General features: G+C 36.8%; 1 protein-coding gene across 1 annotated transcript in view; it reads left to right on the top strand.

Moving 5' to 3' along the window:
• The first annotated feature begins 15,167 nt into the window (after positions 1-15,167).
• The window catches only part of TSPEAR (thrombospondin type laminin G domain and EAR repeats), a 38,613-nt gene continuing 26,206 nt past the window's right edge, over positions 15,168-27,574 (top strand). The window contains exon 1 of the mRNA XM_081956566.1: positions 15,168-15,534. Coding sequence (XP_081812692.1) covers positions 15,441-15,534 — 94 coding nt within the window. The 5' untranslated portion in view covers positions 15,168-15,440. The remainder of the gene's footprint in view (positions 15,535-27,574) is intronic.

The raw sequence follows: 27,574 nt of genomic DNA, 5'->3' as shown, positions 1-27,574 counted from the left end.
CAATTGTTTAATTATGGATATTAATGTAGCATGAATAGCTGCTTCAGGCTGCTACATCTTACAAATTGGTCACAATAGCTAAATGAGCTTATAGTATTGTCAGGCATTTCATGCCACAGAAATCTTTGGTAATAGTCCACTGTCAGCATTATAAATTGTGAAACTCATACTTAAACACAGGGCAACTTGTAGCCATCCATACATTGAACTGTAGCTTTTATTGTCCCTAACTATTAGGCAGGGCTAATGGGAATGCCCACCCATGGTTTAAAATAAGACAAATAACCTCAAATATTTCATGAACCACACACTAATATCAGCTCGGTTATGTCAAGAATAAACTTCTGCTTGTATTATTTCAATCCATCCTAATCTTTGGTTAAATTTTTACAATATTTCATATTAAAATATACTGAATGCTCTAAAAACTGTATGGAATATAGTTGTTAAATAGCATAAAATAGAAGCTGGGAACTTGAATCTCCAGGAATCAACTTTCAGTTTAGGATGGACTTATTGTAACATCATGTTTAAAATAGTTTTCTTGGTCTGATTTAGAGCTGGTTTATCCAATGCAAAAAATGCATTTGAAGATGACCACTTTTAAAACGTTTTCTTAGGGACATTAAACCTCATAATAATTGCCATAATTTCATGTCCCTTCCTGTCTAATCCAGACAAAGGAATATTTCCCAAAATGACTGACTATGGGGTTAATTGATTAATCAGTAGTTGGCAAACCACTTTTTGATTAAATCAGTCAAAGTCCATATTCCTTCCTCTGTTAATCCTTTGGCGCTTAATCTCTTTTGCTTACAAAAAGAGACAATGGAAAGACACTAGACATCACATTCCATGCAGCAAAATATTAACTAGTAGAGAGTCAGGTATCTATATCATGAAGTGATCATGAAGTGTCCATAAGGTGTCCATAAGGTGTCCATGAGGAAAGCATGCATCTGTAAACCAATCAATAGTTGCCAAGTGTATTTTCTGTCCAATGAGCTTTTGCTATTCTGAGAAGTTTGACAATAAAAGGGAGCCCCGAACAATGCTCTGGGTGGGTGCCCTTTGGGGTGCCTTCCATCGGGTGGCCTTCCCAGCACAACCTTACTCCTGTCTGCATCTGCTTTTCTACATCACCAACAACTGACACACTGAAAATAAAAGGCAAACTATGATGATCGAAATTGATCAAAGTTGTGTGTACTACAACTATCAGAAACCAGTATTAGTGGGCAGAATCCAAGAGCACTCAAAAGTTCAAACATCCATACATTTTATCATATGATCAAAAGGAGTGTCTGTATATATATATTTTGGGGGCGGGGGGGCGGGAAGTGTTCTTGTTTCCAATAAACAAAAACCAACAGGTTTAATTGAATGGCCAATCAGTGAAAACTGGCCAATCAGTGAAAACTGATTATGGCAATTATTATGAGAAAACTGATTATGGCAATTATTATGAGGTTTAAAACATCATTTTTAATTTACTAAGATTCCTTAAATTTACTAAGATTCCTTAAATCTTAAATAGGAAATAAAATGCACAAGCAACTCTTGGTACATGCATACCTAACTGAGTTAATTTCTAAGTTCTCAAAAGGCAATTCCCATATGACAAACTAAGAGAAATGTCTATTGAATAGTGACATTTCATTGTCACTGAAAATAAGTGAATGGAAAACAAATGCACACACTTCATTTCAGAAGAGTTAGAGTTAAATGGAGTAGGGGAACTTTCACAAGAATATATTGGCAGTCCCCTTCCCCACCCTGGAGGCGTGTTAGTATACCGAGGAAACAGAATCAGCATGGAGTGATGCCAAAAATGAATTTGCCCCCTTAAACTGACTGCGTGCTATTTCCCCTGCCTTTGTTAAGCTAGCAATTAATACTTGGGAACACCCTGTAAGAATCCTATATATGGGAGAAATATGGCAGTAATCTCTTTAAAAAAAAAAAAAACCCACAGTAAAACGCTAGAAGGTAAATGCCCATAATTGTTCTGTTGATGGATATGACATTGTAACAATCTGGAAGTAGAGAGGCCTGATGTTTAGACACGCATAATATAAAGTATCAACAAAGTTTTTACAGGCTATTTACCCGTCAAAGCACAGTTTATTGCAAGTGACAGATGATTTTTCAAATTGTCTTATGGAAAGAGTGACAGGGCACAGCTGGTATCTGTCTAGAAGGGGTTGAAGCCCAATCTTTTCCTTGGGATGTGCATTTTGGGTAAACAGGCTGATGAAAATCAGTATTAAGATAATGGGAAATTCCTTTGATAGAGCCAGCTGGAGAAGGGAGAGAGAGAGAGAAAAAAACATGGGTATGAGATACTGCCAGACCATTTTTCATTTTTGTTGTATCTTATTCGACCTTCTAGTGTTGACTTGACAAAATGTGAGAGCTCCTTGTAATTCAGAACAGCAACTGTTTCATTACTCAAGTGAGTTTTCATTAGCCTGTTATGATACTCAGAAAACACATTGGATGTGCTTGGGCAAATTCATGGTTACTGCCAGACAAACCAAACATTAAGAACGGACTCAATCAAATTAAACAGACCACAAAATGAAGACAAAGAGGTTGGGGAGAAAATTAGACTGTAAAAGATGAGCATACCTTATTCTTACATTACAGGATTTTAAAAAAAAACACATGTAAAAATAAATCAGTAATTACTTTCGTTAATAGTAGTTTTTGGTTCTTTTGAAAGCATTTATAGGTTTGGCGATACTGAGAGCAGGGCTGTAATGTGACTGATGTATTTACTAGGCTATCTATCCTTCTATGATTCCACAATTTTCTACTCCTTATTAACTCCTTTAATAAGGAAATGAAATAGGAAAAGCAATCATGTGCCTAGAGAAGCCCATTTCCCAGAGATGCTCTAAAGTCTGTTCCAACCACCAGATGTCAGGGTTAATCATATGGCAACCTCCTCAATGCTGAATAGATGACATGTGACTAAGGGTGGTCCTGAAAATCTGCACTATATCCTTAAACTGCTCCTGTCCTGTGTTGATTTCTGGCTGGTTTAAAAAAATTATGTGCAGATGGGGCACTTTGCCAGCAACTTGCCATGTATTCAGTCCAGACTGCCAGCTTCTGAAGCCTCCCATTGAATAACTTCACCCTTCCAGGAAAACACTTTTCTTTCCATTGTTTCGCTTTATATGAAATGCTGTTGATTCCTTCTATAAGAACCTCTTGGTATTATAGTGGTTATAGCATTTCTCTGACATGCAGAAAGTCAAGGGTTCAAGCTCTTAAACATTCAGTTTTAATTACTATTTTTCTTTCCCTAACATATCTATTTTTCATTACTGCACTTGCTTTTCCAGGCACTTGAGGTAGAAAGGTTTTACCTCAACTTCCAAATAGCCTGAAGGATCATCTGAGGAAGCTGGGAAACACATATTATAATCTTCAAATGCATTGATATCAGTCTCCAGCTCAGGTGGTTTCTTTTACCTTTTGATAACTGCAGGCCTCAGCAACAAATCCATGATGATTTAGCACTGGATCTAGATTAGGGTCCTTATCTTCCCTTTTTCTTCAAACAGAAGACTGCAGGAAACAGACAAGGTAGCTTTCCCCCTAAGGCAGGGGTCGGCAATCTTAAACATCCAAAGAGCCATTTGGACCTGTTTCCCACAGAAAAGAAAACACAGGGAGCCACAAAAATCTTCCCATGCCTGATTATTTCCTGAGCAGTCACAAAACAAGCATATGTAGTTGAATTAAATGTTCTGTTTTCTTCTGAAACATTTCTTTTCTTGGATTTATCCATGGTTGGCCTTCCGGCGTCAAAGAGCTCAATCAATCACGTTCTGGCGGGTGTCGCACATTGGCCGTTGTGACACATATTTTGAACGACAGGGAGCCGCAGCAGTGGGATGAAAGAGTCACAGGGAGCCGCAGTTTGCTCACCCCTGCCCTAAGGCATGGACTTTTAAAATTAAGATTAAAACCCCCAGATTGACTAACCCTGACTGAGCCCAACTTGTTGACCCCAGCCACTGATTCAGGAAAGCAAAAATAAAACATCATAGCACTTTCCTGCATCTTCCAAACAATGTAACTTAGGAGCAGTTCTGCTGTACAAGTGACCTGAAAGCCAATCTGCAGCGGGAAGAGTGGGATTCAGACTAGTATGAGAGAAATCAATCTGATGGAAATATTCATTTGTTAGGATTGTTGCAATGGGAAATACTTTACAATAGCCCCACATCACAAAGTAATTATATGAACTGGCCCAGGCATGAAATGCTATCATCTTCGCTATTGGTTTGGAACCAGGAGCGCGAGCACGCAGAAACTTCTGTGCATGCGCAGAGCGTCCATGATGATGTCTGGGAGGATAGGTGGAGCCTCCCACCGCCGCCACTATCGGTTCACCCGAACCAGAGCGAACCGGCAGAATGCCTTCTCCTCATATAACATTTCTTCCTTAAGACTGTACGTCAAACATATAAAAGGATAATTAAAACATAACCCATCTCAATCCATGTGGCAAAACTTAATGCTAATTTATGGTTTTATTGGATTGAGCAACCCTAGCTGTATGTACATAAGGCCTCCATTTCCCTCAAATCATGTATGTTTCAGGGTAAGTTATTCCATCTTTCCTCCCCATCCCTTTTTCATTAAATCAGGGTCCTGGTAAATGTCAAAGGCTCTACACTGATGGCTTTCATCAGAACAGCGATGAGAATGGCATCTAAATGCTTGTTACCAAGCTTCTACTCCTGTTTTCAATACATTTGCCATGACATCTTTCTAATTTCAGTTTTAAAAATGTATTAAACATATGAATATGTGTCATAAATTCTGGGCATATTTAAAGAAGGAAGAACGTGGGAAAGGAGGGAACGTGATCACCGCAAGACAAAATGTATAGGCTATCCTTGCAAAGGCTGCAGGAAAGCATATAGGCTACGATTCCACTTCTGGGAAATTTTGAATGAATTAATGAAAGTGCCTGATGATTATGGCAATTTATTCTTTTGCTGTGTCTAGTCTATTATTTGTATTTTCTATAAGCATACATGCAATCATTTTAAGGTGACTGTCTCCCATGTAACATTCACAAGATACACTCAATTCTATAGTTATTTTTTCATAAGCATGCATCCATTTAACACCATAATTGTCTGGATATTTATTGAGAAGGAAGTTACAATTATTTCAGTTTTGCTTACTGCTGAATAGAAATAATGGGCTGGGCTGGGTATTTTTATATAATTCTCATAGTGTTATTTTCATTTTGGCTGTATCAGTAAGTAAGTAGGAGTTTAGTTTTGTTTGGAATCAAACCCTACTAAAGAAGTCCCAAAGGTGCTTTTTCAGAACTGGACTTTTTGTTTTTTTCTTTGCCTCCTGAAAAACCACCTTTGGGACAACCATGACCTGGATAACTGAGAATCTCTACAGACTACTAAAAAAGGCAAAGTCACTTAAATCCCTCTCTTTCTCTCTGTCTTCATACACTTCTACACAAGGAGATAGCTCTCTTTTTCAAAATATATTTTAAATGAATGAGAATATCAGTATGTTGCTTTATAAAGATAAATGCTCCATCAAGTTAAGATAGACTCTGATGATTATGTGAATGCCAAAACAAACAGCAAAGTAACATGAGAGAGAGAGAAAGAGGGAGGGAGAGAGGGAATCACCCCAAATCACCTCTCTGGCTCCTGTATCAAGGGGAAGGTTAGAATGCATGGTCTCCTGGTTTCTAATCTAGCATCATGGCCACTATGCAAAAAGACTACTGGCTCTTTTTCAAATCTGATCCTGTTTAACCTTTAAGGTTGAGTCAATGTAAGATAGGTACTGCCAACTGCAATGACCATTCTCTTGGATTCATTTTGACGCTGATGGCTACCTGAATATTTGTCTGTAGCAACTCAAAAGCGATTTCTCATTGCTTTCTTCCATGATGCTTGTTCAATTTTTCAGCTAAACTGTGATTTATCCCTTCAAACCAGTGTCCAAATATGCCTTTTTTGGCTTTTATCCAGCTACAGTCACCTTCTGCCAGAGGTTAATTATAAACAGAATTCTCTAAGCTGAGAATAATTAAAGTGACTTAGAAAGAATAAATAAGATAGATGTTTTGGGTTTACCTGTCAAAAACTCAGAAAGACGTAAATTAACAAAATGTGAACAGTCCAAACAGCTTTGTATATGAGAAAGTCTTTAATGGGTATAACCACTAAAACCCTGTTTGTACTCCCATATCACCAAAATGGGGCATCAAAATAACATTTTTCACCCTCATTGTTTTACTTTTAAAACAATTACATTTAAATCACAGCATTAAACATCTGATAAATTTAACGTATAATGAATTGATAATAACTTTCCAACCTTACATGCTCATCTCATCAAAAGAAGCCGACATATCCTAATATAGTTATAGTAATTTGATCATATAGAGGGTGGTATTGTTTTTACTATTTGTAGTTATCAAAGAGTGGAAAGTTGCCCAATCCTATTTTAAAACAAATCAGTGAAATTTGCAAGGAAAGTGCCCAAAATGCATTCATGTGACCATAGGGGGAGGTGGGGTGACCATCAGAACTTTGGAACCAGATTGTAAGTAATTTTAGGGGATCTATAACTTCAAATGTTCACTAAGCCGAGGAATACCTATACAAGTATTCCTTGACTTACAGCGATTTGTTTAATGACTGTTTGAAGTTACAATGGCACCAATGGTGGGTTTCAAAAATTTTTAGAACCTCTTCTGTGTGGCCTGCTTTGTTGGAGTGGCTTGCCGGCCCTGTGACTAGGTGGGAGTGGCTTGCCAGCCATATGACTGGGTGGGCTTGTAAAATGTGGTGAAACTCACTTAACAACGCTCTTGCTTAGCAACCAAAATGTTGGCTCAAAAACTCTGGCATTTGAAGCACGCAAGTCTTAAAGCTGTCAAATTACAAGATCCTAACCCTTTAGAAAAAAAACCCAGGGGTGTTCAAACTTGACAGCTTTAAGACTTGTGGACTTCAACTCCCAGAATTCCTCCTCCAGTCATGTTGGCTCAGGAACTCTGGCACTGAAGTGTGCAAGTCTTAAAGCTATCAAGTTACAAGACCCTTGCTCCCCTAACCCTTTAGGGAAAAAAACCCAGGGGTGTTCAAACTTGACAGCTTTAAGACTTGTGGACTTCAACTCCCAGAATTCCTCCTCTCGCTCTTCATCTTGATGATGTGTGGACGGGCGGGGGGAGGGAGCTGGAACCGGTTCTAAATGGCACTGTAGATTTGTGGAACCTCTTCTATAGAAGAGGTTAGAACTGGCAGGAACCCACCCCTGAATGGCACTGAAAAAAGTGATTTATGACTGGTTTTCATGCTTATATGGTCATTGTGGTATCCCCATAGTCACATCATCAAATTTGGGTGCTTGGCAACTTTGCAACTGGCCTATATTTATGATAGTTGAAGTGTCCTGGGCTCATGCTATCATCATTTTTTAACTTTTCCAGCTGGCTTCTGACAAACAAAATCAATAGAGGAAGGCAGATTCGCTTAGCAACTGCAGTGATTCACTTAATAACAATGGCAAAAAGATAGTAAAATGGAGCAAAAGTCATTTAACATTTGCTTTGCTTAGCAATGAAAATTTCGAGCTCAATTGTGGTCAAACACCTAGGACTCCCTGTATAAATTATCTAAATAAATAGACATCGTACATTTGCGAGTAATTTGCAGCAGAAGTGCAAGGACAAGAGTAATAACAGGAGTTGCCCATTTGCAAGCACTGCTAGTCCTGAAATTACTACAAGTATGTATCTTAAAACCCTGCCCAGTAATTGCATCCAAACAGAACAACAAGTCCTAGCAATGAAGAGGTGATGGGGAAAGCCTAATTGTAACTTGGGGCAAGAATCCTGGATGAAGTCCCTTTTCCCCTTTCTGCCAAGCACATTACAATTAAGAGGAAAGAAAAAAGAGCCTGAGTATCCTCTGCATAATTGTTGAAAGAGCATACTTCAAAGGCTTAAAAAAAGGGTGGGGGGAGAAGCTGAGGTTGTATACTCACTGACGAAGGGATATAATTACAGTGAAAAGAAAGGGGGAAAAAGAAAGAAAAACCTGCCAGAGCTCAGAGCACGATCAAGGGCTTGCTCTTCTTCATCCTCTCACACACAGCCTCCCCAGCCTATTTATCTTCTGCTTTTTGTAAGCAGAGGCCTCTGTTTACTGACGCACAGCCCCATTAGGAACAAAGGTGCATTCTGTTTGATGTGAACCAAATGTAGTCTCTAAAAGCGAAGTCTGTGCCAGGTTGTTCTCTGATAACAATTCTTATTTCTTAACCCTTTGATACTTCTTTGGCTGTGTTTAACTTTCTCCTTCCCCACTCTACTTCCATTTTGTGGTGAGAGTCCAAGCAGAATAACATTGGAGAATGGTTTTTCTAACTCTTCTGCCTCCTTCACATACAAAAAAACCCAACAACAACAAAACACTCTGGCACTTCCTGGATGAACAATTAAATATAGTTCTTCTGTGGTTTGTGCCATACTTGATGAGGATTAACTTTAGGAGTGTGATCAAGAATAGCGTCAAACCAAAATAAAAATTTAGGGAATAATTCTGCTCTTCATGGGTGGTGTAATCTTGGTGAAGATATTCAGCATAATGGAGTAACTATTCCTTTGTGAGAATTAGGAATATCCAAGAACTTGAGTCCATCTGAATGCCTATCCTATGAATCATAAGCATATCTTGCAAATATACAGGAGAATCAGAGTGAATGTATGGATTAAAATCCATTTTTCTGGACTTTTTAATTTAGTATACAACTAAAAAAAAGTGTGTTTATTAGACAACAGTTTGGACAAATTTACAAATGTTTCAGGAAAACGAAAGATATATCCAGAAGAAATATTTGATATTTTTTTTTTTAAAAGTGTAAGGAAAGTGAATATATGCAGAGTTTTGGCAGAATTTTGAAGTTTACAAAACTGAGAAAATAAATAAAACTATACTTGCCAAATTTTCCTATCCATTGATTCTTAATCTTCTAGCCCAACAATTCTGACATATTCAGATACCTCTTCTCTCTTTTTGTGTTCTCCTTTTGTTTGTATAATATGGAAAAGCAGAAAGAAGTGTGGATTCTCATTTTAATATTATCTCTATTTTATACCAATATTGTATTTATTCAGGAGGTGTGGAGAGAGGAGAGTGAACAAAGGAGTATTTTACCACTGAAGAATTATCTGCTTGCACTTTATAATCTGAAAATATGTTTTCCCCAAAATGTGAAAAATTGTCCCCAAATGATGGTTTTTCCCTATGCCATTTGCATAGGTACAAGGTTGACGCTTGCATTCATCTTTGATTTCCCCAAAAGTTATTAATTGTTAGGATGTAGACTCCATTCCACTTCCCTGACCATAAATAGCAGATTGGACATGATTTGGCTTCACCATTCCACCCTAACTCTACTCCTTCACAGTTTATGGAGAGGTTGGAATAAAAATAACTAGCCTCTTGCTAGCGTTTAAGCATCTCAACTGTATTTTAAGAGGGAAATCTTTTAAAACAGTGTTTTTCCAACTTAACAAATTTAAGGTGTATGGGCTTCAACTTACAGTATGTTATATAAGTTTGCTTTTTGTTTTTGTTATGCTTTTGTTCTGATTTGGAGTGTTGTGTGAATTTGACATCGTTCTGGGGCTGTGTTGGAGTATTGAGTTTGAGTTTTATTAAATTTATATACCGCCCCCCTCTCCCCACAGGGACTCGGGGCGGTGTACAGACAGTACATATAAAACAACAAAGCAAGAACAACAAAACATTAGACAACCAACATAAACATACGGTCTGTAAAATACCCGAACTCATTTCAAGTTAAAAACAGTCTAAAACCAAATTAAAACCCCAAAATTTACAATATTAAAAAGCCATCCAGGAAGGTCAGTAATTGATTGTACTTATGATTACGATTAGGCTAGGCCGGCTAGCCGGAACAGGTGGGTCTTGAGTTTCTTACGGAAGGAGCATGTACAAACCTTTTTAATTATGCTCTATTAATGAATCCTATTGCCTCTTTTCAGTGATTTATTTGAGAAGCATTGGTTATCAAATTTCCTTTGATCCTCATTTTATATTACATCAGCATCATGTTTAAAAAGTTAAAGATCATAATATTTAAGTAAAAATTAAACATCATACATATGTACAGCTTTAGGTATGCATAGACATATAAAGAAATGTAATTAATTTTGCCAAAGGCACAAAATTAAAACATGTACATTAAAACACATTACTTTTTTTTATTCTTTTCCCACTTTCTTTTGTTCTTTTTCATTCCCTGTTTATATAATGTATATAATTTCTCTAAAATGTAGAAATATATATATATATATTAAAAACCCACATTGCTCAAATCAGTAGCAGTAAGGCAATTAAATATGTTGGTAACATCAATCAGCATCAGACAGAAGAAATTGCCACATCGCCTACAGCTGACAAAAGGCACAATGTGCTACAGACAGAAACTTGGATAAAAAGTTTCTTCAAGCAAAAAACCCAATCTCGAGATGTAATACTATCCAAAACAGGTTAATCATTGTTCAACTTTACTAATAGACCAGATCTATCTTATCCATATTGAGCTTTAATTTATTAATCCTCTTTCAACCCATTCCAAACTCCAACACAACTTCAGGTACTTACAGCTTCAATTATCTAGATTATTATTGTTTTAAAAGACAATACAATACAATACAATACAATAGCAGAGTTGGAAGGGACCTTGGAGGTCTTCTAGTCCAACCCCCTGCCTAGGCAGGAAACCCTATACCGTTTCAGACAGATGGCTATCCAACATCTTCTTAAAGACTTCCAGTGTTGGGGCATTCACAACTTCTGGAGGCAAGCTGTTCCACTGATTAATTGTTCTAACTGTCAGGAAGTTCCTCCTCAGTTCTAAGTTGCTTCTCTCCTTGATTAGTTTCCACCCATTACTTCTTGTTCTACCCTCAGGTGCCTTGGAGAATAGAGAATAGAAAGACAAACTTATTTGAAATCAGAATACTAATGGCATTATAATCTGCATAAAACTTTTGCCAGTAGCCTGATGCAGATGTTGAAACCTAGTGAAAAGCCATATCATAACTGCCATTGTACTGATCAGAGTTGCCAGTTTCATCTTCTAGAAGAAACATGCTTCCTTAGGAGTATAAAAAGCAACTAAGAACACTAACTATTCCCATCCTAGACCATGAAAAGATTGTGACAGTTATTAAAAAGGGGGAAAAAGCAGAAGATTTCTGAATGATCAATCATGACAACCTGATCCTGAATTCCTTGCTTTGGGGGGAAAAAAAGACAAAACCTTGCCAAGAAACTGGAAGTCCTAGTGGCTTTTAATACTGACTGAAGCATTGAAACTTTGTTCAAAACAAAGCATTCTAGGTAATGGTTATAAGTGTCAGCTGAAACTACTAACTTCTTGTTGAAAGGAAGATTATTTTGAATTACCTATTTAGTGTAAACTTAAACGTGTTCTATTAATAAAAAATAGCAGTTGTAATTCAGTAGCATGGTTGATGTCAAATATCCTAAATATCCTAAAGTGTTTGGTTCTCGGTATATATTTTATATTTTTCATTATTCCTTTATGAATTTCAATGGTTGTGTCAAAATTTTTGACAAACTGGAAAGTATGATATTATGTAATCTATAAGTAAGGGATGCAGTGGCTCAGTGGCTAAGACGCTGAGTTTGTCGATCGGAAAGGTTGGCAATTTGGCGGTTCGAATCCCTAGCGCCGCATAATGGAGTGAGCTCCCGTTACTTGTCCTAACTTCTGCCAACCTAGCAGTTTGAAAGCATGTAAAAATGCAAGTAGAAAAATAGGGACCACCTTAAGTGGGAAGGTAACAGCGTTCAGTGCGTCTTCGGCGTTTAGTCATGCTGGCCACATGACCAAAGAGACGTCTTCAGACAGCGCTGGCTCTTCAGCTTTGAAACAGTGATGAGCACTTCCCCCTAGAATTGGGAACGACTAGCACATATGTACAAGGATAACCTTTACCTTTTAATCTGTAGGTCCAGTAAATTCCTAGGTATTCTAGTTTTGTTTACTAGAAAAATTGTATTTTTTAATTTAATAAATGCCACAATGTCCTTCTACTCTCAATTACTCGAACCAATTTCATTGTATTTAAGTACAATGACAATAAAGATTATACCTATACTTATACTCTCGTATTTCTATTACTTATCAAGCGTAAACTAGTACCACACCATCCAGACTCTCACAGCATCCAGGCACTAGGTAAACACTGGAATGACATCACTTGTCTGGAGTGGAGATGTATATATTACATCATGTGAATTGCGAATCTAAAAAGAAAGGCTCTCTGTACTGGGAAAATCACAACAGCATTGGCAACTTCAGCATATAACAGCCTGTACCTGATGTGGACTTTTCCCTTGCCCAGAAGATATATGTCGATTAATCTGAAAAGCTGGCTTGATTCCAGATAATACTTTGGAGCTTTTTCCCCACTCTTCATTGTTTTTTATTACCATAATGATATTTATATTTCCAATACTACTTGGGGATTATGGAATTACAATACTGTATCCTTATTGCTCTTATAAGTTTATACTGCTATGTTCAACAATGTATTCTTACACAAATTAAAGGAAAATCCTTGATCCTTGAAAACATGTATGAAATAGCAATCAAAGAAAAAACGATTTAGTTTTTCATTTTTCTGTTGCCTCACATTTTCTTTTCGGTTGCAAGTTTCAGTGCATAGCAAAAGTTTCCCCTGAACTGATGAATACATGTACCTCTCCCAAGGGGAACAATCATAATGTCTCATGGCTATAAAATTCAAATCAAACTCGAACATTTTGCACCCTGTTGCAGGAATTGCAACTAAAGAGGATTAGTTCTAGCTCACTTTGAATGTTCATAGAGTTATTAACTTACATTTATGTTATTAACCTTTTGCTGATGGCTGTTTGCAGATTTCCTTGTGGTTCCTAGTAGAGTTGTGACAGTATATTTCATAGAAAGCTCAGAGGTGTATAAAGAAGTGAATTTTAACATATATCTTGCTGATTTCATCAGATGGGAACAGAGAATTTAGGGTGGAGAATGATAAGCACAGGGAGAAAGTTTTATTTTACTTTTTGTGGTCTCTGGTGTGTTCTGATGAATGAAATGTGACCAGCCATCCCTTCCCCAGCAGCTCATTCCTGGAGTCTGTTGCACAACAGTTAGAGATTTAACAGTTATAGTCTTTTCATACTTGGACACACAGTGTTGCACTGGAGACACAAAGGCCAGATTCAAAAATATGCAGAATACTTGTTCAATCCTTGAGTTATTGGCCCTGTCCCTCAAATACTGAATGACAGTCTCCATATTTTTTTACATATGAACATATGGTGTACAGACAATCATAGTCTTGCAGCTATAGTGTGATTTTATAGAAATACTCCAATACTCATGTTGAAGTATCTCTCAAAAAATTCTCAAGCTCATTTCGTGCTGGCCACAATAACCACTGTATACCACTATATATTATAGTGTGTTAATGAGCTTACATTTTGTTAAAGTTTCTGTATTTTTTTTAAATTGCTCATTGAAGTAAGCTCAAACCAGGAACTCTTTATTAGAGTTCCAACAATTAAATTAACCCCATAATTGCCAATATTTTCATTTTGATATAAGAATATTATTCATGTGGTATATTATTGTAAGATAATATAGGAATATTATGATATATAATATTCATATATTTTATTATATTATTGGAAAAAATGTCCATCTGGGTTCAATTCCAAGTGGAGAGAAAGACACTGGAAATATGGAGACTGCTTGGAAGGATGGTTTAATGGTGAACAGGACCACATGGGTTTGAAGTCCTGGGTAGCTGCACATGGAGTGGAGAGAGATAGATATTTATATTCTCTCTTGGGCTTTGAACTGGAGCTTCCTGTTCCTGTAGCAAGGGCAGGTATCCTATTGCTTGTCATACTCCCAGGGGGCAGGTCTCTTAGCTAACTTTGTAGGCTGTCTGTATCCCAGGCTTCGTTGAATCTTGCTGGGTGATACAATGAAGGGTAATTTCCTATTGTGGCTGATTGGCTTTGTCCTGAAGGATAATCCCATATTCCTGGAGCTGAGAACTTTTGTTTTGTAGATAGACTGGCCCAGTCTTTTGTCTTCTGGATAAGCTGGCACCAAAATATCTGCTGGGGGCAGGGAGTGGTGGTCCTTTGTTTCTGCTTCCTTTAAGATTTTTATTTCTCTTTTAGGGAAAATATTCTGCCTTTTTAATATTTCCTAGAATATTTCATTCTTCTAACTTTCTACAACATGTTACTGTAATTTGTAATATATGACTCTAATAGTTTCTTAAGCCTGGTGTTTTCTGCAATAGCTGCTTTTCCATAAAGCTCCCATTGCTGGCAACCTGGTGGGATACTCAGGACATACAGGAATCTCCATATTGAACGGAGGTTTACTGCTTGACCGATTTCAGATTAAATGACTCCTTTCCTGCTGAAACCTTTTTCTTTTGTTTTCTGGTCACAGATTCCAGATTAATAATTGTTAGTATTTAGAAAGGCACCAAATTCCTGTAACTGCAACAATTTTGCTGTTATGAAGTAAGGTCCAGTTGTTCTGAAATTTCTATTTTTTTTATTTAGCAAAACCAGGAAGGCTGTGTTTTAGGAGAGAGATAATTATAAGCCTTGGAAAACAAGCCATGTGTGCACAAACCTTTCCCCCACCCGAAGCACACACTCTGTCTCCATCTGTGCTCACGCAGATGATGAATTCAGGTGTACAGACAGCTAAACGCCTCCTTTATGTTGCCTGCCTTCCCTCAGCAGTGGCTCTCTTGGCGAGGGAAATTCCTCTGCTTCAGCATTAAAAGCCAGCCTTAAGAGGGCTGGGCAAAGTTCCCCAAGGCAGTAAACTCCACCTCCTCCTCTTTTTCAGACTGGTTTTTTCTTTTTATATTTAAATGTCTTTAACTGCAGCCTCCTGCCGTGGCTGACTTTGTGGCTGGTGGGAGGTCTCTGTTCTTTCAGGATGGGGCATTTCAGCAGTTAGACATCAGCCAGCTGAGGATCACTCACATCTTAGGCTTTCTCCCTTCATCATGGAGGACTTAATATCTTTAACCTAGTAGCAGCCGCTAGCTTGGCCAAAATTTATTGGTCTGAGTAAGACTGGTGGGGGGATTATTTCAGGAGGATTGGCAAAGAGAGTAACCCCTCCTGTGGAGTCTTAGATCTCAGGCCATGTTTCATCTCCAAGTGGCGCTTGCAAAATTTCCAGGCCAGAGAGAGGTTTAGGTCAGAGAGAGGATGAGGAGGCTAAATGATGACCAGGAAGGTACTTCTGCATGGGCCTGCTGACAAAGTTCCCTAATGTCTGCTTTGCTACTAGTTTGGACTGTGCTGCTGCACTTCCGGATTGAGCCATCCTTGGCCAGAGGAGGAAAGTCATGGGAGCATTGCACAGGTAAGAGCTGGAACATCAATAGATATCCTCCTTTGCAAAAGAAGTGGCAGGAATGGCCACAGTCCATTATTCTCTAAAAATAGTTGCTTTCTAAACCTAAATACAAGGTCAGGTTGTAAAGCTCCCTACATACAAATGTAGCAATTCCATATATGTCTAATCTATAACCTTTGATCTCTTTATCTAGGAAAATAGGATGATATTATAGACATTATAGGTATGTCTCCTGGTTTGGTGACTGGTTGATTAAAGGCAGATCGAAGTGAAGCGATTTGCCTTGCTGTGTTGAGTTTAGTGGAGGCAGCAGAGAAATCACAGGCACAATTCATGCATAATTCATAAATCATTGCAGTCCGGAACTCTTCAAGGTCAGATTTTATTTGAGGTGAACAAGATAAAGAGATTCTTATTGAGTAGGAGGAAATGCTACCGTTGGATTGGCTGAGTCGGATGTTAGCTGATCTTTACCTTTGGTGGTGTTATCTAACTATTGAGAGTTCTTTTGATAAATCTTCTGATATTTCATTGTCCCTACAGCTATTCATCTTAATGAGCAATTTCAGTTCAAGAAAAGTATAGTGCAGTCCAATGCACAGTGTTGAATGTTGACTCAGAAACAACCCTTGTGGTATTCAATAAGACTTTATCCTTGTTACTGTGTTTAGGTTTATAATCTTAATAAACATACAGAAATGCCATTGGTGGAAACTTCTTAGTATTTTCATAGAAAAAAAATTGCTCTGTCTTTCTATTTTTTGCCTAAGCATCTTTATTTTCAAATCTATGTTACTGGAAACTTGAGTCTATTCATACATGCAGTTATTAACGTTTATCCTGGTTTTAGCCATACATACATTTATCCTGGTTTTAGCCATAACAGCAATACTGCACTGGCTTTTACTTGAAAGCTTTCCTTTGCTTGTAGAATCTCATCCTATAGAAGCATGTATTATATCAATTATTATACAATTAATAGCATTTTCAAAGAACACCCTTACCTCTAATGGAAATGTTTGTTAAAACATGTTGGGCAATTTTATTGCATTAATAATTTTATACTTGTCATTTGCTTTGGAGGTTCTCCTCCAGCTGGTGTTTTAATTTTCTTCCTTCTCCTCCTTTTAGAATAATTTCTTCTGAGATTTTGCTTGTAATCCAGATATTATATCTACTTTTTGGGAGGCACTGTTAGTTCACATGTTACAACATTCTTGCACAGAAGGCACATCGGATTAGATATTAATGCATAGTACATACTGTAACTATGTTATTATAAATGAGGAATATGAACATTTTACTTTCTGAATAGATGGGGAAGGACAGTTCTACAATTTTTAAGCACATAGCTAAAACCTAGAGATTTTTAAAATATGATTGCATATTGATATATGGAGGAGAAATTTACATTAATTTCTAAAATATAAAACATCTATAGAGCAATTTTATTACATAGAAAGTAATCTTAATTTAGAAGCTCAGTTTTCTTTGTTTCTGCTGTTTTAGAATTATCAATCCAAGTTAAAATACCATTACAGCTGTTTTTCTTTTTGCAGATGTGAACAAGAACACAGAATTTATAGTCTAGGATTTGAATTCAATCCTAATTACATAAATACATTCCACTAAAAACTTGAATACTAACTCCTTTTCAAGCATCTGGTGGCACCTTGCCCAATTGACAAATGTTATTAAAAGGCATAAGATTTGGTGAGGTATAGCTCAAAAATCTATATCTTTTAATTTAAAAAAAAGTTAGTTGGAAAAGGTGCTACAAGGCTGTTGATTGTTTTGCTACCATAACATGGTTCTCCTGTATAAATTCACTTCTATAGCCCATCCTGCATTTCTCTTGAATTTTACCCAACTTCTCACACTGGTCTGTAAACAATTTTGAACAATTGCTTTTGATGTCTTTACAATAAAAAATAAATAAAATCCTCAGATCAGTTTGGACAACCAGTAACAGTTATCTAAATTCATATCACAGAAATAACAATAGATTCAGTTGCTCTTGAAATTCAATTGAATTATGCAAAGCATTTTTCTTGTCTTTGAAACTAAAAATGCAACAAAATTGCAGTAATGAATAACAACTGATTTTTTTTTCTCTGTCTATCATTTTGGACAAATGTCATTTTGTTTCTCTAAATCTTATGATTCATGTAACACAATCACATGTTCAGTCAGTCCTTACCTTACATTGACCCAAGATAAAGAAATGAAAACAAAACAGTGTAAAAAGCCAAATTATATTATTCAGTAAACTTTACATTATTCCTATAATAAAGCCTTTAATAAGCAAGAATCCTCCACACCTGAAGCTCTTACTCTAAGATATATAGACAAGTGGTATTGTATTTCATTGTTACATCAAAACATGATTTATACTTTTATATTGTAATGTTGGAGCAATCTTTTAGAGATACACAGCCTTAGCTTGATTTCATCCCTTTGCTAGATCTTCTCCGAAATGTTTCAAATAATTGTCTGCTTATCACTCCTAGATGTTCATTTCTTGAAGTCATAGTAACTATTAACTATGTCATGGTGACAGTTAAAATCTGAAGTTATTTAAAATGAATCCAGCGAAAAGGTGAAAGAAAGAATCTCCATATCTTTAAAATGGTCTTTTAAGCCATATTTTTTTTCTCTAATACAAACATAAATATTAGTGTGGAACACTAATGCACAATAATACATCAATATACTAATTTCATTTTTTACCTCTCCCTATGACTGGTTTTTTTTGTGGTGGCAATTTCAGACTTCTTTACGGTTGTAATTTAGACTTGAGTGTATCTGGGTGATCACCAGTATTTTCTCTCTTACCAATCAATCTGATGCTGTATTTCATAAACTGGAAGTTTATGAAATAACCATGACACACTTTATAATTTGTGCTATTCCCCCTTTTAAGATGATGAATAAATTATCAGGTGTATTTAGATCTGCATCCTCTGTGTGAATGTATCAAATCAAAGGTGAAATATTAAAGATGCAGAACATGATAATGCCAAAAACAAACAAATAAATCCATAAATGTAATAGAAATATAGATGAGGGTTAAACTTTATTTATTTACTTTATATTTAGAGTATATCCACTTAATTCAATGTGATATCAATTTACCTGAAGCTAAATCTGCAACCAGGTTCATAACAAACAATATTGAACTGATAATGTCATCTCATATGTACTTCTTATTAGAACTTCTCAGTTCCCCTCTTTTACAGAACAATTAGCCACAATTTATGTCATAAAAATGTCCATTTTTTAACTTATACTTATTTCTGTTCTTGATTTCCTTGACTTTCTAAAGAAGAAGAAATTAATGCAGGACATAAATAGGCAAGCCTCAGTGTGTTCTGTTACTGGTCTCTTGATGTCATTAATACTTAGAAAGAACTTTTGACATACAGCCAACTATAGTCTGAAAAATATGGAGGAAATATATGAAAGACCTGTGGGCAAAAATCAATGCTTTTAATTATTCATAAAATAAATTCAATATTTTACAACAAAAAAGCTCCTTTGAGAAAATATAATTGAATCCCCTCCAGTATTGAAATTGTTACAGTGAGCAACAATATTATTAATCATGATTATATAGAAAGTGTGCACACTCAACTCATGCTTTGAATAACATTTTTGAAGTCATGGTCTGCTCAGTATTCCAACAGTCTTCTCAACACACAGCTTTCTATAGTTTTCTAATATGTTCAGAAGCTTAATTTTAAAGAATGAAACATACTCAGCAGGAGAAATGAACCAGTTTATCTACATCTGGGAGCAACAATGAATCCTTATTAAAGGAATAATGTTTCCGCAGTATTGCCTCTATCTTGTAAGACCTTATCAGCTACCCAGGGACTAAGTAGCAGGCATGTTGATATATAGTGTTCTTAACAGTATGAAATGCTGATTGTCCCTAACATTCTGCAGAATTCCTTTAGCACACCAATTGAGTGTCTCAACCTCTCTCTACAGATGTCCACTGGAATGATTGGTTGTATATCAGCAGACCAGTGAGATTAAAATGAAACAACTTTGTATTACACAAATGTAGCTTAATGTTTCCTGAATGCTTACACAAATGATGTGATTGATTAGCACATCCTCTCCTTTGCTCATGTGCTTTTTGAATACATTTTCGTTCAGTTCATATGGGAACTCAGATATTTTAGAATCCATATGTGTTTAATTTGGATGCTAATGAATTTGTGATTTGCTAAAAAAAAAAAGTGGATAAACATAATCCAAAATATGATAATAGATTAAGGAATAGAGAGGACCAAAACTTTACTCTCTTAAAATGCATAATGCAGAATTTCTGTGTTACTTCCCTTGTGGCTGTGAGTTGAAGGCAAACAAAGAAGCAACTACGGAAATATGTCTTAGTAAGAATAAAGAATTTTACAATAATGAATGGAACTATGTGCTACTTCACCATTTGCCCAGAAAAATCAGCAACAGGTTATTGTTGAATCAAAACAAGCAAATTACATGTTTTAACTGATTTGTGGTTAATTAAAAAAATGAAAAGTTGGAAGGTAAGCAGTATAAATTTGCATTGGTTGCTCAAACACAAAGAAAGAACCTAGAACAGAAGTAAATAACATTTATGAACAGACTGACATAACAGCGGAGATAGCATGACTGGAACTTCCTATTTTAGCCTTTCCCAAATCGGTGTCCTCCTGATATATGCTGTATTTTGAAGTCAACATAGCAAGAATATCATGATATTGATTATCAAGCTGGTTACACATGTGGTAGTAGAGCCTATTTGACGTGGTGGTTAAATATCAGGCTACAAACTCGGACATTGTGAGTTCCAAGCAAGCTTTAGATAATATGTGGCATACCTATTAGGTGGATTTACAGATAACCTGAAAATGGTACTCAAAGGATACCTGTAGCCTAGTTTCTCTTTAAATTAGGTATTAAATGAAGTTCTATAGATGCTTGGCCTGATACTCTTCAATATTTTCATCAATGGCTTGGCTGGATCTAGCAGTAATGCTTCTAATAGTCACAACTGATACAAAACTGTAGGGATTAGCTAAAACCAGAGAACAATCATTCTACATTATTCTTTACTAGTCAGATATGACCTCAAATAACGGACCAGTTTTGGCAGCACCATTTAAGAACATACCCAAAAAACTGGAATAAGTACAGAGAAGAACAACTTGATGATCAGATCTGGAAACTGTGTGTTATGTGCAGTAGAGAGACCAAGGGAACTGGATAACCTTGAAAACAATACATCTTAGAAGAGATATGGCAGCTCTTTGCAAGCACTTAGAGGGCATTGCTAAGAAGAAAGTCAAGACCTACTTTCTATTGTTCCAAAGTACTAAACATCCAGCCACCAACTAACAGCCTTAAGGAAAACAGATTTTGGCCGAACATCAGCAAAAGTAGTTTGACAGTAGAACCAATTAGCAAGGGCAGATAAGGAGTATCTCTTTAGAAGATATTTTTATGTGTAGGCTCACAACAAACTAATGGGGATGGTTTAATTTGAGCAGAGCATTGGACTTGATGATCTTTCCGGTTTTGTGATTTTATGATTTTATATGCTGGGTTATGACTTCCTTCCACAGCTATCGTGGAACTGGCTGAGGGCAATGAAAATTGTGGTCTCACACATCTCAAGGAATCTGTTTTGGGGAAGGCTGCACTAGTTGGAGACTATACTATATGGTTTCAAACGATCCTCCTCACTGTTCCCTTGCTTTAGCATAAGAAGCCCTATTGGATAAGCCCCAGGTCCAGCAGTATTTGTCAGCCTCGACAATTTAAAGATGTGTAGATTTCAACTTTCAGAATTCCTCAGCCAGCATTCCCTCTGCCTGGGGAATTCTGGGAATTAAAATCCATACAGTTGCTGGGGTTGAGAAACACTGATGCATAGCAATACAATGTATTCTGAATCATGTTTAAACAGGAATTGAGATAAAAACTGTTATGAGGAAGGTTATATAAGCTTTTACACATGGAATATGATATGTCCACATGTTTTTTTTTAAAGTATGCTGCAAGGCAGTTTTACCCACTTCTCACTTTATCATATCTAATATTCAGGAAAACCACTTTTGAAGACACAATCTCATTTGCTTTGCAAAAAGATTTTGACTCTTCTGTAAGTTGAGAACTTTTGAAAATCCTGCCCCAAGCATTCCCTTGATCTGTATGAAGTGAGCATCCTCTGTTAAAAGTGAAAGAGGGTCCTAGCCAGAATTTTCACAGCATAGACTGCCAAATTTTCTCTCAGATATCTCAGCTGTACTTCTGTAATAGTTCATGAAATTCTGCATAATCCTTGGCTGGCTTCAATTATTAGGGAAATCTCTGTAATATGGGAGGTACACTGAAAAAGATTGCTTTGCCTTTTATTTTACATCATTATGAGAAAGATCTGCTTCAGTCTTAAAGCCACAGACAACAGTGGTGGGCAAAGTCTTTGAGATAACCTACCACAGTCATTGTTTTCATGGAGAACTGAATGCTTTGGTTGGTTAGGAAGGAACTTAATGCCCAGGACCAAGAACAATGAAACCAATTTTCCAGCACAAAATGATTTTATTTAGCTAATTTAAATGTTTATGTTTTTCCCCTTCAGAAGTTTTGGATTTAGACCATAATTCTCTCAATACACTCAACACAAATTATCTTTGTTTTCAAAGATCATGGCTAGGAAAATCATACAAATGGGAAGGGCACAGGTTCTTTCACTTTCCTAGTGCAATGAACACTATAATCTTGAGGATATAGTTAAGTGTTACTTTGAGGATGACTTATTATATTTGTATTAAAACGGTGCTTCTTATAGTGTGTTAACATATTTCGAGATATCTTAAAGCTGCTGGTTCCTTGGAATATTTAAATGATTGTTTCACAGGAAACTTCACATGTGTTTGTGCATGCACAGGCAGCACTTGTGCTGGAATTATGCATGCACCCAGACCCCAAACCTAGAATTCCAAAGGACATGACTCCTTTAACTCTTGAAATGTTCTCTTTTAAATGGTAAAGCAGTTGTGTCCTTTGGAGCGGTAGACTACGAGTCTGGGTGCATACATAACTAATGCATAACTTTATTTAGTAATGCATAACACTAATGCTAACATGCTTTTGAATGCTTTGCATGGACCTATTTCAAATTATTTATTTCAACCTTTTCCAGTCTCTTGTCTTATATAGATTTGGGGCTTTCTAGTTAGAGTGATTAAGAGAAATTACCATTCCCAGAAGTCAAAATTGTAAAGTACTTATGAAAATATGAAAAAGTTCTTTTACATATGGAAAGTGCCCTCCATTCATATAAGGCTGTTCTACATCATGTGCTCAAACAATCCATGAAATAAAAGCAATCAAAATCAAAGACATCAATTTCCTTTACAAGAATGAGAACTGGTACTAAACCTGCAGTGCAGAATCATAGATTTTGTATGAAAATTTGTGTAAGAACCATAGCAGTTGGTTTTCTTCTGTTCAAAGTCCTTGAGCTACAGAACAAGTTTCCAAGTGAATCAGTTTGACTGCAAAACAAAATGTATAGTGGCAGCTTTCTGGTCAAGCTTTCCAGAAAATAAGAACCATGGTAATACAATACAATACAATAATAATACAATACAATACAATACAATAGTAGAGTTGGAAGGGACCTTGGAGGTCTTCTAGTCCAACCCCCTGCCTAGGCAGGAAACCCTATACCGTTTCAGACAAATAGCTATCCAACATCTTCTTAAAGACTTCCAGTGTTGGGGCATTCACAACTTCTAGAGGCAAGCTGTTCCACTGATTAATTGTTCTGTCAGGAAATTTCTCCTCAGTTCTAAGTTGCTTCTCTCCTTGATTAGTTTCCACCCATTGCTTCTTGTTCTACCCTCAGGTGCTTTGGAGAATAGTTTGACTCCCTCTTCTTTGTGGCAACCTCTGAGATATTGGAATAATGCTATCATGTCTCCCCTAGTCCTTCTTTCTCTTAAGCTAAACATACCCAGTTCCTGCAACCGTTCTTCATATGTTTTAGTCTCCAGTCCCCTAATCATCTTTGTTGCTCTTCTCTGCACTCTTTCTAGAGTCTCCACATCTTTTTTACATCGTGGCGACCAGAACTGAATGCAGTATTCCAAGTGTGGCCTTACCAAGGCATTATAAAGTGGTATTAACACTTCACGTGATCTTGATTCTATCCCTCTGTTGATGCAGCCTAGAACTGTGTTGGCTTTTTTGGCAGCTGCTGCACACTGCTGGCTCATATTTAAATGGTTGTCCACTAGGACTCCAAGATCCCTTTCACAGTTACTACTACTGAGTAAGGTATCACCTATACTGTACCTGTGCATTCCGTTTTTGTTGCCTAAATGTAGAACCTTACTCTTTTCACCATTGAATTTCATTTTATTAGATAGTGCCCAATGTTCAAGTTTGTAATCATGGGACAAGATCACACACTTTGGTCCCAAAGCTTAGCATTTCCAGTTGCTAGTGGGTTAATGCAAAGCAATCTTAATGTAAGGCTTAGTTCAGTGGTGGGATTCAAAAATGTTTAATATCGGTTCTGTCGGCATGGCTTGGTGGCCGTGGTGTGGCTTGGTGGCTGTGGCAGGGGAAGGATACTGCAAAATCCCCATTTCCTCCCAATCAGCTGGGACTCAGGAGGCATAGAATAGATGGGGGTGAGGCCAGTCAGAGGTGGTATTTACTGGTTCTCTGAACTACTCAAAATTTCCACTACCAGTTCTCCAGAACTGGTCAGAACCTGCTGAATATCACCTCTGGCTTAGTTATTCACTTAGCATATCATTTATATATAGCATATAGCATTTCATAGCTGTTCACTTAGCATAAAAATATAGAGTCCAACTGAATCCCTATCTGTACAACTGATTTCCTTCAAGCTATTCTAGAAGGCGTGGCAGGAAATGAATACATATCATAGATTCCATTTCAACATGGCCCTGACTTCTGCTTTTACACAGCCCAATCTCTCCCATTTATTCCAAGTATCAATATGACCTGCAATTTTCAAAATGCAAAAGAGCAAAGAGTAATCCCAATTTGCTCTAGGTAGGTCTTCTTTCCATTTGTGATAGAAATCAAAACTGCAAATCTGAAAATAATAAATGCAGAAAACAGAAGACAAATTTCTACTGAGGTATTCTATATATCACTGCTTTCCCAACTTTTTCCTTCATTACCCAAAACTGCTTATCAGAAAGTCCTTATTTTAATGCCTCTGTTGTGATTGGTCAATAGATTTGTGTGTCATTATCCAAAAGAAAAAAAATACCTAATTTTTGGTAATCTACTCAGGTTTGAGAAATCCTAGTATATATGAACTCATGGGACAAGATCACACACTTTGGTCCCAAAGCTTAGCATTTCCAGTTGCTACTGGGTTAATGCAAAGCAATCTTAATTTCATCATAAGAATTAAATAATTAAGATTTATTGGAGATGTTGCTGCTATAATGGTGTAAGTAGGGCTATGCTTTCCTTTTTGGTTCTATAGGCAAAGCATAGCAATTAATTGAAAATGAGGCTTTAAAAAAAGTAATACATTATGCAGCATGAAAGTCATAAATATTGTGTTATGGGCCAACAAGGTTACATTCACATATCAATCGAATCCTGATATGATTTCAATTTCAATCAATCAGACTAGAGCTGGAAGGGACCTTGGAGATCTTCTAGTCCAACTCTTTGCTCAAGCAGAAGACCCTATACCATTTCAGATAGGTGGCCATTCAGTCTTTTCTTAAAAACCTCCAGTGATGAAACACCTACAACTTCTGAAGGCAAGCTGTTTTACTAGTTAATTGTCCTCAATGTTAGGAAGTTTTTCCTTAATTTCAAATTGCTTCTCTCCTTGACTAGTTTATATCCATTGTTTCTTGCCTTGCCTTTTGGAGCTTTGGAAAATAATTTGATCTCCTCTTCTTTGTGGCAACCCCTCAAATATTGGAATACTGCTATCATGTCATCCCTGGTTCTTCTTTTCTCTAGACTGGCCATCCCCAATTCCTGCAACTGTTCTTCATATGTTTTTGTCTCCAGGCCCTCAATCATCTAAGTTGTGGTTCTTTACACTTTTTCCAAAGTCTCAATATCTTTTTGTAATGTAGTGATCAAAACTAGATGTAATATTCCAGGTGTAATCAATAATCAATAAGTGAAGAAATAAAGGTGGGTACTCTCAGGATTAGTAAATGAGCCCAAATCATATGATATCCATCTTCAGTCAATTTAAAATGTACCTTGCATAGAGTATTTGCAAATCCCTTCCAGATTCTAGGACATTATAAATGGCCATATTTATATGACTGTGGGTATGTTACTGTGAAAGTCTGAAATCTGGTGAATGTCGACGATCACCGGTGAATGAAAGTCCGAAATCTGGTGAATGTCAACATTCACCGGTGAATGTCGACATTCACATAGTCGCTTGGTGTATGTCCTTATCCTCTCGACACCCTTACCCTAAAACCCTTACCCTAATACCTCGGCTCCTCGCTTCCTTTTAAGCGTCTTCTATTCGCGGACTTCTTTTTTTTAAAAACCTGCGATCCTGCGCGGTTAGAACGAGTAGTTTCCAGGACCGTGAATTGAAAAGCAAAAGTAAAGCGTTACGCTGACTCGTTATATATGTCACCGTGAAAGAACGAAATTGGTATGTGTCGACATTCACCAGTGAATGTCGACATTCACCAACATTCACCGGTGAATGTCGACATTCACCAATTTCGGTCTTTCACGGTGACAGGTACACTAAATTGCCAAAACGTATCCAGAAATCATTTGCGTGTTTTGGACAATGGTTTCAAACCAAAAATTCTCAGTCAACCAATGTTTGCTTGCCAATCAATATCTGAATGTTTTACAATATTCTGGTTTCGCTTCAGATCCTATACAAATTTCAACTCTACAACCACTGTGGCTGATGTCTAAACACGCACCACTTTCCTCTTTTCACAAAAATAATGGACAATTAAATGTTAATGTTTCCCCATATTTTAGGATGAGCACTTCACGTTGATTTCAGAACTCCTAATGCTAGCAACGCCACAACTTCTCCATTTGTGGTCCTTTACCTAATTATGTCCACAGGCTGCTCTGGTGGACTCCCTGAAGGTAAATTTGAAAACTCCTCCAGTTGAGAGCACAGGCTGTTCCTTCAAATAATTTTTGAGGTGGCATTTGCTGCCATGAACTAGTATTTTCCTGCCCCCTGGATACAACAGTGCTGGCAAAAGAAGATACCAAAACATCAACACCACTCCTGGATTGTGTAGTCATGTGATCAACTTGCATGGGTAGCAGGACTGTTCCTTTGTCTGGAAGACCTCCTAGTATGTTTTCTGCAGGATTTGTTGGAAACATTGCAGATGAACTTCACATGTTTTCTGCACTCTCCAGATGTTTTTTGTCAATGACTTTAATGTAACTGTAAGCCTATTTAGCATCCTCTCTCCTCCTCCCCCCATATGAATCTTCATCAAATTTGTTTTATTCTATGAATAAAGTTTTGGAATTATTTGGTATAACATTTGGAAATATTTGCATGTATTGACCAAAATCTTTATAGCCATAGCAATAAAGAGCTAAGCCCAAGATCAGACAGGTTAAAGCCCATCTTTTAAAGGAAGTTCTGCAAAGGGATAAAATATAACCCCCATTGTGGATTGTGTTGGAATGTTTTCATTTTTAGTGGCCTTAGTTTCTTTCTTAGTAATATTTGTTGTTATTTCCCAATCTAGTTAATTATTTCATTAGTCTTTTAATTCTTTTACCAAAGAAAGAAATATAAGAGTCCTGCTAGACTGGAGTGGTACATAAGAGCTGAAAGCAAATAAATAAATAATTCTACTCTATAATATAATAATAAGAGAACCAATGCTTTCATTTCAGAAATTATTTTAGTCAATCTATTAACAAATGTAACCAACAGCAAGTGTTCAATTGCTCCATCTATTGATATATTTGTTTCTCCAAAATAACGCTTTAGGGATGTTCAGAAATTAGGAAG

This window comes from Natrix helvetica (genome assembly GCF_964273705.1).
Source record: "Natrix helvetica genome assembly, chromosome: 5".
NCBI lineage: Eukaryota > Metazoa > Chordata > Lepidosauria > Squamata > Natricidae > Natrix > Natrix helvetica.
The sequence above is the reverse complement of the archived record's forward strand: the minus strand, read 5'-3'. Positions and strand labels throughout refer to the sequence as shown.